Raw genomic sequence first — 18,984 nt, 5'->3', positions numbered from 1 at the left:
AAAACCCAGATTTGCGCTTTATAAATTCTTTGTTTTTATTTAAATGCTTTTGCTTTTGTAGAAACTTTGTAAATGATAAATAGTTCATCAATTCATCAATTTTCTTGTCCTAACAATGAATAATTTTGTTTTTAAGTACCTAAAGGAGGGATTCTTGTTTTGTTGCATTTTTTTTTTAGTAAAATTCTCTTTCGTTCGTTTTATTTTTAAGCTTACATCATTGTTTTTTATATTTTGTTGTTTTTGTGTTTTTTGTTTTTAAGCGATACTATTTTGGTTCAAGTCCTTGTGTTTTATGTACATATTTAAACTAAATTAAATGCTATAAATTACTAGTGCTTTTTGACATTTGTGTGTGTGTGAATCTCGCATTAAATTATATATATTTATGTATATATAAGTACATAGCTGTGTTTGTGTTCGTGTGTGTGTGTGTGTGTGTTACAATAAATAACTCTATGTATAAAAATGCCTTAAGTACTAAATACAATACATACAAGGGGGGAGTTGCTGCTAAGCATGCGGAGAGAGCGTAGCAGCGTGCTCTATATATATTTCTATATACATATATAGATCTATACTAGACACACATACAAGTATGGGAAATTAACTAACATGCATACACATCATATACAGATTACAGATTAAGATACAGATATAGTATATATATATATATATATATAGAGTGTGTGATAGTCGTTAATGGCTACAGGAACTAATGCAGAAGCAGCAGCTAGCAGCTGGGCTAACTGGTAAAGTTGTAGCTGCGCACCGCATGTCCCGGTGTGACCAGCTCCACTTTAATGTTGGCCGTCGCCGTCACCTTGGTGGTATTCCTATCCGAATGCGTCGTCTCCACCGTCACCTCCGGCTGCACCACAATGCTCTGCAGCTCCGGCGGCCCGTACTGCGATTGCGACACCTTGTGGTATGAGGGCTGTGGCACCGCATAGCTGCTGTTGCTGTTGCCGCAGCCGTTGCTTGGATACGTTGGTTCACGATCCCTTTCACGTTCCCGCTCACGTTCACGCTCGCGTTCCCTTTCACGTTCCCGTTCACGATCACGTTCACGTTCGCGATGCTGATAGTTGATGTTGTTCATGTAATGATTGTTCAGATTGTGATTGTAGTTGTGATGCATCGTCGGAGCTGACGGCGCACACCAATCGTTGTGCATTTGTATCGATGAATTGCTCGACTTCCACGACTGCGGCTCCTCTGTGATCGTCGTCAGCGACGGATCATTAATGTTCATATCCTTGTGATAGTGATGCGCTTTGTGGCAATTGTTCGAATTCCGTGACGAGCCACGCGATCCATTCACAATGAATGATTTGTTGGAGCGTTTGCTACGCAGTGGCACCGGCGATGGCGTCGAGATGCGATCGGGATGCTCGAGCGGGACCAATTCGCCCTCGGGTCCCAGCATGCTCAGTATGATGGGGAAGACGACAAGACTGTTGCAGGCGCCGACGCATAGGACGACGAGCAGCAGCCAGCAAAAGTGCCGTATGACAAACTCAAAGGGCGATGTGGAGAGCATAAACACAGCCATGCCCGAGGTGAGCATGCCATGGACCAGCGGACCCAGCGACAGCTGCATGGCCAGATGAATACGTCGCTGTCGATTACCCACCGATGTCATGAAGCCCTGCAAAAGATAAGTATTAAAGACTATTCTTGAAGTATCAATTCAAAGCGTAAACTTACCAGTGAAATGTGCACATTGAAACAGAGCATCATGCCCACGCTCAGTATGAGTATGACGGCGGGAATCGCCGACAGCTTGATGCCCAGCAGCGTCATGGCGCCAAAGATCTGTGCCAGCGATGCGAGCACCGTGATGATGACCAACACGGCTGCCCACACCGAGAGCAACAGCAGTGAGACCAGCAACATGGCAGCCAGGAATGCGCAGGCTAGAATCAACGCCAGCGAGGAGCGCAGCGTCATGTACTGCTCCCAGAAGATGAAGGGAATGCCTGTAAGCGAACAAATTATGCAAATGAATAAGGAACAAAAAAGCGTAAACTTAAATATACAATCGAACTAATGACACCTACCTGAGGGATAGTTGGGTAACCCGTAGCCCTCGAACTTGACACTCAGATCACGTATGTGTCCGATTAGCGTTTTGATCTCCGACGTGTCCGTCAAGCCGTGTAGATAAAAAGGCATCTGGGCATAAACTAAAGGCAGACTCTTCGGTATCTTCAGATCGTACTCGGCTGGCGCATGATAATACTGACGTGGTTCCGGATACAGTTTTGCCTGCAAAAATAACACAACAATTCAGTCATAGTTTATTAAGAAGCATAGATGCTAGAAACTCACCTGAGAGGCGCCGTAGGCAAACACATCGTTGGTGGCCCAGGCCGAGAGATAGTTGTAAAAGGCCTTGGGATTGATGATGCCATCACTGGTCACAAGTCGATTGCTGAGCACTAGATTCTTATTCACCGGATTATCCACATGACCCGTCTGCACAATCAGCTTATAAGCGAGTATCGCATCGCTGCTGGCATTCCCATGCCATCCCTCAGTGGTGAGATTCTTGTTCGCAACCGCATCGTCAAAGATGCGCTGCAGATTCAACAGCCACTCGCGGAAGAGCACCAGCCAGAAATCGGGCAAACCTCCATTGTCGTTCTTGATCACATGCGGCACTCGGACGAAGGCTTCGTGGTAGTCGCAGAGCAGCTTCTGCTGTGTGGGATACTCAAAGTTGCCCTGGGTCACCGCAAACATGCTGTAGAAGCCAAAGAGACGCGTCTGCGCATCGAGGAACTTGTGCTCGTTGCTGTGCTTCGGTACCAGATCAATGATATCGAGACCATCCTGCAGTGATCGCGCCTCGTACAGGCTGAAGATCAGCGCACAGAGGAAACCCATCACGGTCAGAAATTTAACCCAGCTGCGCATGAGAAACGGCGTATAATACTTGAAGGCAAAGCTCCTTAGTGAGAAGCAGGGCAGAAAGAAGGTGTTCTCCTCAGTTGTCGCTGGCGCACCCGATGCTGTTCCTCTGGACTCTAGCAACGGATTCTGTGCCGGCTGCTGTGGTTCCTGTTGCTGCTGCAGATTGTTCGAGTTCTTGAGGTGTCGCGAGCTGCGGACGTTGTTGTTGTTCATGACCAGCTGTTTGGGTGGCTCCTTCCACACGGGAAAACAGCAGCAAAAGATGTCCGCTCTGCCGGCGGTGCGACGACGCAAGTCCAGCGAAATCATGGCGGGGAATACCAGAAGCGCAGCAGCTAGATTGAAGCACATCACAATTGCAGCCTGTAGGCAAAACACTTTCAACGCTGGCACCGGAATGAAGACAGCTGCGGCAAAGGAGCCCGCCGTGCTGCAGGCACTGAAGAGAATGCTGGGTCCGACCTTCTTCAGTATGAGCTTCGTCTGCTCCTTGCGATTGCTCTCCGCATACGCTGCCGTCAGCATAAAGATGTGATCCACCCCGAGGCCAAGGGCCAGAAAAGGCACAACCTGCGTGCTGGCTGCATTGAAGACAATTCCCAGCAGAGCACACAAGCCCAAGCCAGCTGCGGTGCTGAAGCACATGAGAAGCACGCCAGCAACACCCACGCTACTCTGGCCACGCACAGGATCACGCCAGCGCAGCAGCGTGCAGAAGGCATACAACACGGTGGCAGCAACTCCAATCACAATGCTCACCGCACTCGGGTGCGAGAACTTGGCCAGGATGTCATCCAGGGTGGCGGAACTGAACACATAGATGTCGTAGTTGGCAGCGATGCGGGATTGCTTGCGCAGCAGTTGCTCCACTTCGCGGGAGAAGTTGCGTTGCCACGCATTCAGCACTTCGGCGGCCTTCTCCTGTGACCAACCAATGTGATGCACCTTGTAGTTATCCTGCCACTGATCGTACATCTCCTTCTCGGTCATCAGTTGGACCACCGTCTGTAGTGCCTTGGCCTTCTTCAGGTGTCCGCTCCGATTGCGTTGCGACCCTCCCACAATCAATTGCTCCGGCCAGTGCATATACTTGGCCGCATAACCATAGCAGCCTCCCGAGAGAATGGCACCCACATCTGGTGGCTGTGTGCTGTTCTTGTTGGGCGCTGTGTCCGGGCAGAGCGGATGCTGGGGATTGAGACAGGGCTTCTCCATGTAACCGCTGGTGATGGCCGCACGCTTCAAGTACTGCTCGACGGTGTCAAAGTCAAAGTTGATCTTTTGATCGGACATTTTCTGCTTCATGAACTGCATCACCTCCGAGGGATTCAGCGTGCTCCACTGCAGATGTCGATTGAGCCCACTAGAAGGTAAGGAAAAGAGAACTTGGTTAGGTTCTGTCTGCAATTCTAGTTCCCAACTTTCAACTTACGGTATAAAAACAGGAATTTCGGGTCCCAGCAGCTGACTGCCCTCCCAGAAGCAATCCAGCGGCGTAATAATCGAACAGGGTATAAGATGCTTTAGTATCTGCTCAATGTAATAGTGTCCCTCGAAGCTGGGCGTTGTCGGTGAGTTGCACATGTCCTTCAGTCCCCATTCCGTGTCGTACATGTGCACCTTGACCGCCGTCGCCTTGATCAGCACCTCGAGATGCGATTGAAGCGCTTGCGGATGCAATACGGAGGCATTGGGATCGTGCGCCGTCTGGATGAGCAGCTGATGCGTCGTGGATACGTCCTCGCCAATTGTCTTTTGTGTGTAGGCGAGCTCGGATTCGAGTCGACCGCCTTCCTGTATCCACAGTTGATGCACCTTCGAATGGATCTGGGCGCTCTTGAGGCCCACACAGAACGTGCTGAGCATCAGGATGGCCACGAAGAGCACCTTGCCCGCATGCTTTTGCACCGAGCTGCCGAGCGTTTCGAGGTGGGATTGGAATACTGAACGCAGATAGATTGCCGTGCGGTTGCCACGCGCCTTGCCCTGCGAAAGAGAGAGGGAGAACGAGAGAGAGAGAGAGTTAGTTTTCTGTTGTTTTTTTTTTTTTGTAGCATATTTGTTTTATTGCTCGTGTTGTTGTCTTTTCTCTGGCTCACATGCCATAAATAACGCATTAAAATTATAACGAAACAGCGTGTGGCCCAAAACCGCAGCCATATAATTTATATGTTTCCCCCCTCCAACTCTCGTGCAGCATCTGCGATGAAGACATCAGCATCACCATCAGCAGCAGCAGCAGCATCACCAGCATCCCCATCATCATCATCATCATCGTCATGGCATCCCAATCCAAAACCCAACCCATTCCATACAAAAGCAAAACAACACAAGACGCCGCCGTCGCTGTCGACGTCGACGCAGCCGCAGCCACAGCCGCCGCAACCTCAACCTATAATCGTCTGTTTGGCAATTGGAACTCAAGACCCACCAAGCTGAGCTGGCTTTGTAGCCCCCTCTGGCTTGCTGGCTTCGCTTGCCCTTCCCCTCGCCCTTTCCCATTCCCATTCCCATCGCTTTCTCGCCGTCTTTTGCCTGCACGGAAATTGAGCCCCAAATAATGAGGAGAACGCTAACGTCTCAATCGAACCTTTAACCGAACAGTCATTGCACAGTGGAACGCTATTTAGAATCTTTTAGTAAATAGATATGCCAAGACACGAATCACTTTCCTTAGCATTACCTTTTGTAAAGATATTTTTAATTAAATTAAACCTTTTTTTATTTTATATTTAAATTTATTCTTTCTTTGCAACAAAAATTTGATTTTTCTATCCTGAATAAAATTTCCTTTCCTTTTATTACTAAAAATTATAATATTTATGATGTTCATTTAGTATTGAAATTCCTATTAGTTCAATCTTTTAATAGTAACAAAAAAGACATGCTTGAGTAATAAAAGTAACTACACAAATCATTTTTGACTGACTGCGTTCAACTGTGCAGCGTTCGCCTCACCCAAGCCCAAACCCAACCTAAGCCTCAGTCGCAGTCGCAGCACACACATTCCAAGCTCGAAACGTCTCAATCTTTCGCCTGGGCTCTATTTAAGTTGCTGTTGTTTTGGTTTTTCCTCAAGACAAGTCTCCTTTTGCTTTTATCGCTTTTCACAGATTTTCCGCACACAGTGAAATGTGGCCCAACCATTAGGCTGGTTTTAGGTTTTTTAGTTTCGTGCTCACGCAGCAATTGCTGCTGCTGTTGTTATTGTTGTTGTTGCGATCGCTGTTGTTGGTTTTGTAAAAAGCACAAGAGCTGAAAAATGACTTAAGTGGCATTGACTGTGCAAGGAAGACGACGGTTTTATTGTTGCTGGGCAGGCACTTTATGACTACCGTTAACAGAGAGCCACAGAGTGAAAGAGACAGAGGCACCCACTGCGCGGGAGTCAGCCATAAATAAGGCATGCCAAAAGGTTAGCTGCGCTTAGAGTCTCTCTTTCTCTCTATCTGTGTGCTTGCTTTTGAAGTTATGCGTGGCATTTCTAGGTGCGTCCATTGCTAGAAAGAGTGACAGAGGGAGCGAGACAACACTAGTGCCGCACTTCCTGCTGTTGTTGTTGCTGTTTGCTTTTCTGTATGCAGTCGACGCGTCGCGACTTTGTGTCATTTCCGCAAAAAATTCAAACTCAAAAGCGGCTCTGACTTTGTCGCTATTAATTAAGTCATTGACGGCAACACCGGCAAAGAAAACAACAACAACAACAGCAACGGTAACTGCAACAGCGTCGACTGCGTTTGCGGCGGCGTCTCTTTCAAGCTGCAGCAACAGCAGCAGCGCGCCGCATGTGGCGACTGCAACGGCGGCGACTGGGCGATTGCAATGTTCGTGGAATTTTTCCATAATTTGTGTAGCCTAGAAGAATGTTTTTCCCTGGGCAGAAAAACCTAAACAAAACAACGAAAGCAACAACGAAAAAATGGAAGATGCACAAAATTCTTGGAAGTACTGTGCGGGGCGCAACAATCTTGTAATGCCGCAGGTCGAAAGCAGCAACTACAGCAGCAGCAACAACAACTAAAAATAAACTTAATCTAGATTCGGCAGCCCACAGTGCAGTGCAGCTCAAACTGTGCTTGATTGAGCCATCACAGCGACGTCCGCTGTTAACGCTTGTCAGCTCAGCGCGCCATCTCTTTCTCTTGCTCTGCCTGTCTACCTCAATTCCTCTTTGCTTTCATCTTTCAGCCTCCTCTCAATCTGCAACAAGCTGCGCCAAATGCTGCCTGCTCCATGTGACATATCATCAATCTTGCCTGCTGTTGTTGTTCCTCTTCCTACTCCTCTTCTTCTACTTCTTGCAGTTGATGTTTGTTGTTGTTTCTCCTATACACCCGCAGCTGCTGTCGCTGTCGCTGCCAACGTCGACTTCGACGTCAACGTCGCGTCGTGAGGAAATGTCACAAATTGATTTATGGCCTCTGCTTGCCTTGCTTTCATCTTGTTGTTGCAGTTGCTGTTGTTGTCGCTGCTGTTGTTCTTTGCTTTGTATGTGCTGCATTTTCTTTGTAAGACACACAAGCACAGCGTCTGGCAAACTCTGGGGAACAACTTCATTAGAAATGCGCATTTTCGTCCTAATCCTCTGCGCATGGCTAATCCCACGACACAGTTTGACATGCACTGCATGTAGCTGTGCCGTGACGAATATACGCCTGCGCACGACAGAGACGGCAACACTGCCCGTGACAGTGTGACAGGTGCATTGTGTGGCAATCGAAAATAAAATGGATTCCCGCAACGAGATGCTCCATTAGGTTTCGACTTCATTTTGAAACAATTTCAATTTGTTGAACACAAAGAAAGCCTCAACCACTAATCAATCAAAAAAGTTCCATGTCAGTCGGGACATCCATATGAATAATTTAGCCAAAGACCCCAGACGCCCCCCACGGGCTTTGACTACTTAATTACACGCCACATTATAAGCAGAAGTCGCTACACAAAAAAAATATATGAAAACATTTCCATGCCCATTCCAAAGAAAACAACAAAAAAATGAAAGAAAAGAAAAAACAAAAATGATATTCAGTATACGCAGCTAAGGCGCGATCCATAATTTGAATAGGAGAGGCCAGTTATAGTTATGCCGCAATAAAAAACGAATGCAAAGCGCTTTTTGGCATAAAACGAAACCCAATATATGTATCGGTTGGACAAAAAAACGACGTGACGGACCACCCAGTTGATTCATAATTATCATTTTACTCACTTCGAAACGAATGAGATATCAATAGATATGCTTCTTGGGCAATATAATCCGTATTTTGTTCCCTCCACTCATTGAACGGAAAGATTTAGGTATTCCAAAAATAAACATTTTTTCGACACAAACAGAATGGGCCCACTCAAAACTTAAATCATATTTCGTTCGATAGAGAAATGAGTTGGAACTGGCATAATTTATGGCAAATAAATATAGATTTACGATAAATTCTTTATTATCGTAGTCATAAATTACATAAATATTTTAATATAAAATGCATTAGATTTACACATACTGCTTAAATATTAAAATAATTCAAAATTTATCGTGAATACGCTTTTACACATAAATCATTCGCATGGAGTTTGAGAGGCCGGTTTTAAAATTTAAGCTAGTCACAATCACAACGGCATCTTTATCCTTTATAATGCCCGCTTCCTTGGATATCTTAATACCACGTTTAAGGCGCTCATCAACACCAATATCCCCACTGCTATCGTAGCTAATTGTGAAAATACCACGATATAGATTCGACTGACGTGCAATCATATCATTGCCGGTAATGAGACTTATAATTGGACAAGGTGGTCGATATCGGCTCAACATAAAAGTCGTATTTCCCGTCGAAGTGAGCACTATAATCGCCCGAACATTGCTATTAATCGCCGCACTGACTGCAGATATAATCATCGCAGCCTCCAAATCGATTTCATCTTCATTAGCATTAACAAGATCCGTAAACAAATTATCGCTCCACACAGCAGCTTCGGCCTCCTGGCAGACTCGAGTCATGACTTGGACACATTGCAAAGGATATTCACCCATAGCGGTTTCTCCCGATAGCATGACACAATCGGCACCATCGAGCACCGCATTCGCTACATCTGAAAGTTCGGCACGGGTGGCGCGAGGTTTTTTAATCATAGACTCAAGCATTTGGGTGGCACAGATTCCCGGTTTCCCAGCCATGTTACATTGAGCGAAAATCGATTTTTGAGCAAGGAAAACCTTTTCTGCAGGAATTTCAATTCCCAGATCCCCACGGGCCACCATAATGCCATCGGAGGCTTCAATAACTTTAGCAATATTTTTCATGCCCTGATGATTCTCGATCTTAGCAATGATCATTATTTTTTTACCTTTCTCACCGAGCAAGGAACGTATCTCCTCGATGGCATTAGCATCGCGAATAAACGACGCAAATATCATGTCTAATTTCTGGTCTACAGCAAATTGTATGTCAGCTTTATCCTTTTCGGAAACGGACGGCAGATCCACATCAATGCCTGGCAAATTGATGCCTTTGCGTGAACCCAATTTTCCACCATTTTCTACTTCGCAAATCAACTCATCAGCACTGATATCTTTAACTAGCAATGATATCAATCCATCATCCAAAAACACACGATTTTCGGGTTTCAATACTTTTGTTATATTCGCATAATCTACGAAAACCTTTTCAACAGTGCCATTCTCCTGCAACTCCTGATTTGTGCTTAACCGAAATGTGGCACCTTTTTTCAATTCAACACTTGAGGTACCACTGCCCGCTATGAGACCTGTTCGTATTTCAGGACCCTTGGTATCCAAGGCAATTGCAGTATGATTCTTGTATCCCAATTGTTTGCTGTAAATTTCTGAAGCTTTCCGCAAATTGACAATTGTTTGGCAGTGCTGAGCGTGAGTGCCGTGGGAGAAATTCAAACGTGCTATATTCATGCCAGCCTCCTTCAATTTCACCATCATTTCCACACTTTGCGATGCAGGGCCAATGGTGCAAATGATGCCCGTGAGGCGTTTAAAAGTAATCTCCTGATCATAGTTTATGCGACAAGAATGCTCCAGGAGACTACGAGAGAGTACCTCAGTCTGTTTGCTATATACATATATAGGGAGAGAGCAGTATAGTGACGGATCACCGTTGGAGATTTTTTGCCCGCATTGATCAATGCTGCATTACAGCTGCTGCTTTTTGCAACAAGTCGTAAAAATCGAAAACTCGATTTTGGAGATATAATAAAACTTACGCTTGGTTGCCCAGTCTTTTCACGTAACGCTTTGACATAAAATGTGTATATCCCATTAAAGTTATATCCCGCGCAAAGGCGTTCTTGAATACACAATTGAGAGCATATTGCTGACATTTAGACATGTGGATGTCCGTTTTATTTTAAAAATAGTCTTCTTTTTTTACTGCTTTATGTTAAAGAACAATCAAGAAAATTAAGTGTAATCTGAACAAATACACAAAAAAAAAAAAATAATTAAAATGCCAAGGCCTATGTGATTTTAAGTTATAAAGTTCAAGACTTCTAAGAAATAATGTCAGATCACAATTTATGCGAATTCACTTAAAGCAATGACAACACACTTGTCCCACTGTGCAAGCATAATTTCTCTATCTCTCTCTCTCTCGCCCTCGACGACCCGCATTAAAAGCACAGCCATGTGAGTATTACGTATTATGATCTGTGTGTATGTATGTTCATTCATATGTGTGAGGGAGAGAGCAATTGGACCACACACAATGCTCACATTTAGTTACGCACTCTGTTTAAACGCGCCAATTTTTGCGGCTAGGCAAGCAATTAAAATAAAGTAAATGGGACGATGACGACGCATGCAAATCGCCATTTGCCGGCACTTTATGGCGCCTCTTAAACGTGACCAGCAAGCGTTCATGCATGTATTATTTTTATTTTTATTATTTTTGGCATTGCGTCGCTCTCCATTCAACGGAATCGGGCAAACAAAAAAGAGAAGCAAAAAGAGAAAAAAAAAGGGTTTGAAGGTCATTGGAGCAGCTGAAACTGTTCGGCAATTCGTGAGATCGCCAGACGGCAGACGACAGCTTTCGTTACCGTTAACCAGCGCCGACGACAACATCAGCATTGCAATCACAGGTGACAGAGCGAAACACAAGCATAAGCGACTAAGAGAGAGGAGCCTGCGAGAAGAGAGGCAGCTGTTGACTTTGTTGCTAAGCTGCTCTTTTGCTTTTCAACTCATTTCCACAGCTTTTTTGTCGTTTGTTGTGGTGTAGGCGTTGCAGCCGAAAAAGCTTCAAAAAAGCAAAAATTAAATAAACTTCAACTGGCGGCTGTCATAAAATTGCAGCAATAACTTTAAATTTAACTTCACCTGCCCCGCAAGCAACGGCAACATCTTGCTGCTTGTTGCTTTGCTTTCAAGCAATTTAATTTCTTTATTATTTTCATACGAAACACACAGCCACACACACACTGACGCATACTCGTACACAGGCTGTTGTCGGTCAGGTAGCCAAGGCGGCCACGTCGCTCATTCTCAGTCTCATTCAGACACAGGTACACACGCATCGAAATCGAAACGAAACAACGAACGAGAGCGAGAGGGCAAGACAAGGCAAGGGCTATGCTACAGGGCGACAGCCGTGAGTGTGAGTGTGAAGGCTTCAGCTTCGTCTTGGGCCTGAGCCCTGCATGGCCCTACACTACACACTACACTCTGCTATGCTATGTTTGTGTGTGTGTGTCCGTTGCTTGTCCAGCCTGTCCGTTAACTGCTTTTTCAGTGAATTCCGTGATTATTGCTTGAATGTTTCTTTCCGGTACTCGCATTGCTCTTTGGTCTCCTCTGTCTCGCTCTCTGCCTGAAGTCTCTATCACAGCCTCAGTCGTAGTCGCAGTCGCAGCAGCAGACGAGCAGCCGCAGCGCAGTCGCAGTCAGAGTCTCAAGCCTCCGTTTCTGTTTCTGTTTTGTCTGTCTCGGTGTTGCTGTCTCATTTTGCTGCCCAATGTCACTGCGTCGTCGTCTTCTTCTTTGCTTTTGGAACCTTTTTATACCCGCAATGCGTAACTTAGAAGGGTATTAGAGCTCGTGGGAATTGAAAATATATTCGACCAAATGAACTAGTTACTTTAGTTTTTCAACTACAATTGCATTTATAATTTATAATTTATTATTATTTTAATTTTTTTAAATTTTAATTCAGGAATTATTATTTAATCATTTTCATTTGCTTCACAAAATATTTTTGTATTCTAAAAAATGGCTAACGGGTATTTCACAGTCGACCCCACTCAACTGTTTTGCTTTCTTGCTTGTTCGTTACTGCGACGGCTGCTGCTGCTGTTGTTGTTGCTGCTGCTTTTATCTGCTTCGCTCGGTCGGCCGGCCGGCCCGTCCGCTTGCTGTGTGGTCAAGTTAATGTCTTCATAATTCTTTTGATTTTTTTTGTTCGTCTTACGTTCGTTCGTTGCTGTTGCTGTTGGTTTTATTATTGTTGTTGTTGTTGTCGCTGTTGCCCCGTTGCTGGGGCACGCTGATGAAGACAATAACAGTTTTATGTGCGGCCAGAAACAGAGGTAGGGCTCGGGTCTCGGGACCCGGGTCTCAGTCTCAGTCTCGAGACAACTCAACTCAACTCGTAGCCGAGCCTAATGAAGCTGGCTGAAAAACACATTTCGACTTCCAGTTCTCTCCACCCCTCAATAAAGTTGTTTGCGTCTCTCTCACTCTCTTCATATGTATCTCTTTCTCTTTCTTGTTTGGTGTGAGGCCTCAAAATTGAGCTGTCAATTGTTGGGGCAACGTGTGGGCGCTATTTGGGGCAACAACTTGAGACCAATTTTTCGGCACTGTGTATTTTTAGCTTTAATTGAGGGGGGAAAGAAACATGCGCTCTTTTTCCCCAAAGTGATCGCTCAGCTGCTAAGGCGATTACAGAGTTAAAGGATCAAAGAGATCAAAGATCTAGACCCTAATTTATGGTTCCCAGTTGGATGGGTTCAAGTTAGAGCTAAATGTAAAGCGTATGTAATATTTATAATCTCTTACACACAAGGCGGAAATTTCAAGTTCTCGTTCAAATAATCTAAATATCTTCTTTAGACTAAATATCGGCGAACACACGATGAAAGCAGACTGGAAAATAAATATTATAATAAGATAAGATCAGATAAGATCTGAGATCACTCGTGGAACAGGTGTAACTCACATAAATCATGGTCACACTTTAGACCAATATTTGTTATACGAAACGCGACCAAGGCAAACACTAATAAATTTAGAGAGAAAAATCGAAATCACAATAATATCTCTTTTAAAGAGAATGAGAAAAAAAAGCGAAAGATCAAAGCGAACCGAGGGGGCGAGTCTCAAGTGGAGAAAAGACACTTGTGTGCGAACTAATCCTTAAGCAAACACACGTCTCAGAGAGACCGCATTCCAGGAGGTAGAACCTCCAGTTATGTACCTGCATAAATTGATTCAGCTCCATGGAACTGAAGTCGAACCGCAGGCTGCGCTTCCAAGAAGAAGGATAGAGACCCCTGGACGTGTTGATGAAGATATCTCACGCCTACAAGCGTTTCCGGCTTACAGTTGTCAGAGGGTTGAGTGCAAGAGAGAGAGAGAAACGTCTGCATTTTGAGGGAGGAAGTGCTCGACCTTAACAAGACCGTAACTGTAATTGAACATGCTGGGCGTGTTGCAAGTTGCAACTAAAGCATAGGGGCGTTGTAATGCTGCTTCGCAGAAAGACAGAAGCCAGAAGATACCATTCGTTTTGACTTTCGTCGAAGTGCTCCTGAAAAAAAGAGTAAAGAGTACCGGGAAAGGCAATTCAACTAAAGAAGGGATAAACTATCAAAGTCTTTCTCAAAGTGCACTGATCTATTGGCAACTATTTTAATGGAGAGTAAATGAATAATACCAAATACCGTTTTCAAAGTTATCTGGAGCACTTTCTTTAATAAAGTTTAAAGTTAAAACAGTTTAGACTTTTCTTCCTATTTATTGCATCTCTACAATGTAATCGAATTCCATTTTATCCCAAAGTATCTTTAGTTCCTTTGAACTTGCACCAAGTGGGAGTTCAACATTGTATATCGCGTATCTTCCATAGTGTAAACATCTATATGTGTATTGTGTATTTGTTTGCCATGCAAAAGATTTTTGCGCTCAGCTTCGTCTTGTGTTTACCGTAGTGATTACGATGCAGCTGCTTATTTATGATTCGAGGGTTTATGCTACTGGTTTTCGATTTTGGCCATGTCAATTTCGAGTGAGAGGGCCAGAAAGGCAGCGAGAACGAGATGGAGAGCCGCATCACAAATATTTGTTTTTTCATGTGCTGTTGTGAAAAGATCGGGGCGGCGGCATGACTAAACAAATTTGTTAGCCACCGCCGCATGAACAACAACAACAACAACAACGAAAACTTCTTCAAAATGCCGCCAATGTTTCTCAACTTCCTGTGTTGAGTGGTTTTGTGTGCCTTACAATTGGCACAGCGTCAGTTGAGAGGGGGCGAGAGAGAGAGACAGAGAGCGAGTGCGAGGGGGACTTGTGCCTTAGCCCCGACGATTTCATTCATGAATTTGTATGTGCGTACGTATACAAATGTATCTGATAGATACAAATACAAATACAAATACAATGATCCTCGCATTCATTCGTACATGGTCTGCATCCATAGTGCGGCATTGCCATAAATAAATTTGCGGCACAAGCAAATGTGAAACGAGTCACTGCTTGTGAGCTCGACTCGTCTTACAAATGCCCTATAGTTCAATAAGTTATTAAATTAAATGAAATCGAATTAAGAAAAGGCAACAAGTAAAAATCTAAAGCGAAACCTTAAAAGACTCTTTTTCACTTTTTTGCAGAAGGATCTAAAAAGTTCTATATTTGACTCGCCTTCTTCTCTAGTTTTCCTCTAGTTAGGTAAACCCCTTACCGACAATCGTTATAGGGTATGCGCTAATGGCTAAAGAATTGATAGAGTGAAAATCATATTTATCAATAGCAACAACAACAGCTGAAGTATTGATCAATTCAAGCCCAATTTGGCATTCAGCTCATTCATGAAAACGTCACCCTCGGACCTCCCAGAAGTTGCCAATAAATTGGTGTGGTTGTTGTTGCTGTTTTTTGCCCCTTGTTTTTTTATGGCAAACAGAAAATAATAAACATAACGTTCGGGCCATTTGCATTTTGGCCAGGCGAAACGAGCCAAAAAGGTAACAAATGCATTTCATTTTACTGTTGCCGTTGTTGTCAGTTCTTTCGCCTTTTCGCTTGTCGCTTTTGTTGCTGGGCTTCGTTAGACAATATTAATGTCTTAATATATTTCGTTAAATTGAGTCATTAAAATAAATCGCCCATCGTCGTTGATGACGACGGCGCCGTCACGAGCAACAACAGGCCAAAAGCACAAGCAGCAGCAGCAACAACAAAAACAACAGCGAAAACCACAAAAAAGAGGAAAACAACAAAAACAATGCACGACAGCAACAACAACAACAACAACAACTACGAAGTCAGTCGACCACACCTCAGCTGCAATCGCAGTCGACTTCGCAGTCAACAGCGCCTGATGCTGTTGCTGTTGCTGTTGTCGATCGATCGCTTGCCACAACTTTCGAGAAGTTCAATGCAAGCAAGGAAACTTTGTAACGTTACAACAGCAAATAATTGAGATGCAGACACAACCATGCAGCAGCGAGAAAGAGATGGAAAGAACCAGAGAGCTCGGCTGGCTGCCTGCAAGCATAATGAAGACATCAAGTTGTAAAAAAGCGCCGCGAAAGGAAGGCAATGGGCAAAAGGAGAAGCAACGAGAAAAAGTTCAGACAACAACACAACACAACACACAACAACAACAGTTGCCCACAGTTTGACAGCTACTGAGCGCAGGCAAAAGCGCGTGCGTCAGTGAAATGTTTCGTTCTTTTTTTTCTTAGTTATTTTTGTTGTTTTTTTTTTGCCTGTTCCGTCGTGGGCCACCCGCGCTCACAAAATGTACAAACATACGTACATACACATTTGTGTGTGTCATGTGTGTGATTGTGTTTCTTCTAGCTGACGTGACGCGCTGTGTGCGGTGGCGGCCTCTACAATTCCTCAACAGCAACAACAACAACAAAAGCAGACAAACAGAATGCTTTTGGCAAACGACGACGATGGAGAAAAAAAAACTAAACAGTATACAAAACAACGACAGCACATGAAAACGTACGATAAAAAGTCAAGGAAATATTTTCTACGACATTTGTATGCTCTATAAAAATTCCTAGAAAAGTCTTTAATCTTTTTATCATGCATTAAATGCAGCTTTCTTCCCGACTGCCAAAACATATCTACGCTTCGTAAACATAAACAGTTATCTTTTAGATTTCGTTAAGTTTATTAAGCATCGCACATTTCAAGCCGCCAAGCTACAAAGCTCCATTCTGTCAAAGAGCAAATCAAAAATGTTTTTGTTGCCGTCGTCTGTTGCTTTGCCTTCTTCTCCACTCACACACACACACACACTCCCCATTTACATTGAGAGGCTCCTGCTGCTGCTGCAGTCGCAGTCGCAGTCAGAGCTTCACTGTTTTTGGCACTCGTTGTCGTTGTTTTTGTTGTTGTCTTGTGCAGTTGTTATTTCTGCTGCTGCGAGTGTTGTTTTTATTTTTTTCTTTTTTTGCGGTCGGTCAGCAATGACGACGACGTCGCCGCAGCACAGTAGCACAAAATAATGAAGTTGTTTTTGTCTGTGGCTCTGGAAACTGCGATCAACTTGAGTAGAGTTGGAGTTGGAGTCGCACTCGAAGTCGGAGGTCTTTGGGGTCTTTGGGCCCTGCTGTGCGCCAAGTGAAAATAGCTTTGGCTTTGATTTGTGCAACAGTTGACGTGCATTTGCTTTTGCTTTTGCTGATGTTGTTGTTGCTTGCTGTCACTTGAAAAGTCAGTGAAAACTCAAACATACTATAAAAGTAACAAACACATACAGGCACAATGCATTTGCGAGTGTATATGCGTATGTGCGATGTTGTTGATCTATTTTTGTCTTTGAAATATGCTCAGCATACAAAGTAGGCCTATGCTACGTAACAGTTTGATGTTAATTAACAGTGACAATGAGGGATGCGAGCAAAGATAAAAGCTTTCATTATTAAGAGATCTTTAACCCCAAGTACTTTATTTATTTATATTAATGATATCTCTAATCGCAGATAACAGATGTTTTTTATCTAAGAAGCTTTTTATACGTTTACAACTTAATTCGCTGGCATTTGGTTTGGTTTATTAATTCAACCACAACAACAATTCAGCTGAAATCGATTGTTTACGATCGTCGTCGGCGTTGTCAACCGCCTTCTTAACCTCTCCCCTCTCTAGCAAACAACTCTATTAAAATAAATTGAGCACAACCAAAAACCGAAACGAAAACGAAATGAAAACGAAACGAAACGCGCGAAGAGACGTATAAAAAAACGGCGAGAGATATCAGCAATAAATTGTATTAAAAACTGTCCGAACGGCTTAATGACTTCATTAAACAAAGCTAGGCCTGGAGATTGCTTTGCTGAATCTTTTATTTCGTTTTCTCACTTACCTTATCAATTTGATCGAGCGCCACTTGAGCGTCCACCCAGCTGGTGCGTATGTAAAGATCCGAGAATAATTTCTCATCGACAACATCGCCGTGTGTGTCCGGTACTCGCGGCAGGCTCTCCCTATCCCTATCCATGTTTGTGTATATGTATTACGGTGTGTATTGGTGTTGGTGTGTGCAAGGATAAAGTGTTTGTGTGGGTGTCACACAACGCGCTCTTTCTCTCGCTCACCGCGTCTCTCTCAGCTGTAAAGTGTCAGTACGAAGCTATGCTGTTAACTAACAGCGACAGAAAAGTGCTACCAATCTGCCTGAAGTTCACTCAGTTCGCTCTTTTGCTATGTCTCTCTATCTGTGCTTGTGTGTGTGTCGCGTGTATTGTTTATTTTTGTTATTGATGTTCAAACAAAAAAAAAGAACACTATGCTTTTTTTTCTCTTCTCAAATTTTGTATTCAATTTGTAGCTGCATTTTCGGAACAAATGCAAACAACAACACACCACATTTGCACAACACACATTTCAAATTAAAAGCGCTCTCTCGTTATCTCTTTTGTTTTTGTTGTGATTGCTGGCTTCGCGGTGGCTTTAACTCGATGTAGACTCGTGTTTGAGATAGCTTTACTTGGGGACAGCATTTGTGCACATTTTCCACAATAATTTCAACAATTTTCACACATAATTCACATATTTTCCGTTGCCGTTTTCGAATGCGACGCGAACGTCTCTCTCAGATATTTCCACCACAAAGCTGCATCACGTTTTTTTTCTTTTTCCTTTTGCGCTCTCTTTTTATGCTCGCTGCGCGTTTTGCTTTTTTGTATTTTTTGTTGTTTTACACACACTTTGCGCACGTAGACGTTTCGTTTTGGCTTTTGATATTTAAATTAATTTTTAGATATTGATCAATTTATATACATATAGAATGTATAAATTTCAACACCGTTGTTGTTACTGTATGTTTAGCGAGAAGAACACACAATTTGATCTTCGCTCGACTTATACAAAATAATTTGCATTCAACGCGTTTTTTCGTTAGTGCCGCTCACGCAATGAGCACAACCGTTTCGTTCGAGGATCGCACGCAGTCTGAGAGATACAGAAACGTTAACGTTTTCGTCTTCTGGCTGCACATTGTTTTTACTTTGCCATGCTGTTAACTCGAAATGGCACTGTTAAGCTTAAAATGAGCATGCTACATGCACAACGAAGATACTTTGCGAGAGTGAGAAAGAGAGAGGGAGTGAGAGATGTACATCTCGCAGTGGCAACTTCAGCAGGTCTACAACTTCATTAGCGTGCAGTGCGCTGTATCTGTGTGTGACGCCAAGACTCTCTTACTCGACGCTCTCATGCCTATGCACTCTCGCTCTGACACTGTCTTTTGCTCTGCTGCGGCCATTTTGATTTGAGCGCGAACGCTGCTCGCAACTAGGGCTACATCGTTCTCGCCGTTAACAGTTTGACATCTTTTGGGATGTACTGATACCCTG

General features: G+C 43.8%; 1 protein-coding gene across 2 annotated transcripts; it reads right to left on the bottom strand.

The window, feature by feature from the left end:
* Positions 1-34: 34 nt before the first annotated feature.
* LOC133840875 (protein patched) lies at positions 35-18,583 on the bottom strand. 2 transcript variants are annotated; one of them, XM_062273005.1, is made up of 6 exons: positions 17,493-18,583; positions 4,352-4,905; positions 2,335-4,282; positions 2,064-2,271; positions 1,711-1,982; positions 35-1,651 (listed from the first exon to the last, which is right to left on the bottom strand). In XM_062273005.1, exons 1-6 carry the CDS (start codon positions 17,625-17,627, stop codon positions 746-748), a joined length of 4,023 nt encoding a protein of 1,340 aa, XP_062128989.1. In that variant the 5' UTR covers positions 17,628-18,583; the 3' UTR covers positions 35-745. The 2 variants fall into 2 exon arrangements, with proteins under 2 accessions (XP_062128989.1, XP_062128990.1); XM_062273006.1 differs by lacking the exon at positions 17,493-18,583 and adding an exon at positions 10,153-10,389.
* Positions 18,584-18,984: the final 401 nt, after the last annotated feature.

This window comes from Drosophila sulfurigaster, chromosome 3 (assembly GCF_023558435.1).
Source record: "Drosophila sulfurigaster albostrigata strain 15112-1811.04 chromosome 3, ASM2355843v2, whole genome shotgun sequence".
Classification (NCBI taxonomy): domain Eukaryota; kingdom Metazoa; phylum Arthropoda; class Insecta; order Diptera; family Drosophilidae; genus Drosophila; species Drosophila sulfurigaster.
The sequence above is the reverse complement of the archived record's forward strand: the minus strand, read 5'-3'. Positions and strand labels throughout refer to the sequence as shown.

Excerpts from the sequence above, each read along its gene's own strand:
- LOC133840875 (XM_062273005.1), bottom strand. The coding sequence starts at position 17,627 with ATGGATAGGGATAGGGAGAGCCTGCCGCGAGTACCGGACACACACGGC. Across the intron at positions 4,283-4,351 it reads GAAATTCCTGTTTTTATACC|TGGGCTCAATCGACATCTGC; the intron begins GTAAGTTGAAAG and ends CTTACCTTCTAG. Across the intron at positions 1,983-2,063 it reads GTTACCCAACTATCCCTCAG|GCATTCCCTTCATCTTCTGG; the intron begins GTAGGTGTCATT and ends GTTCGCTTACAG.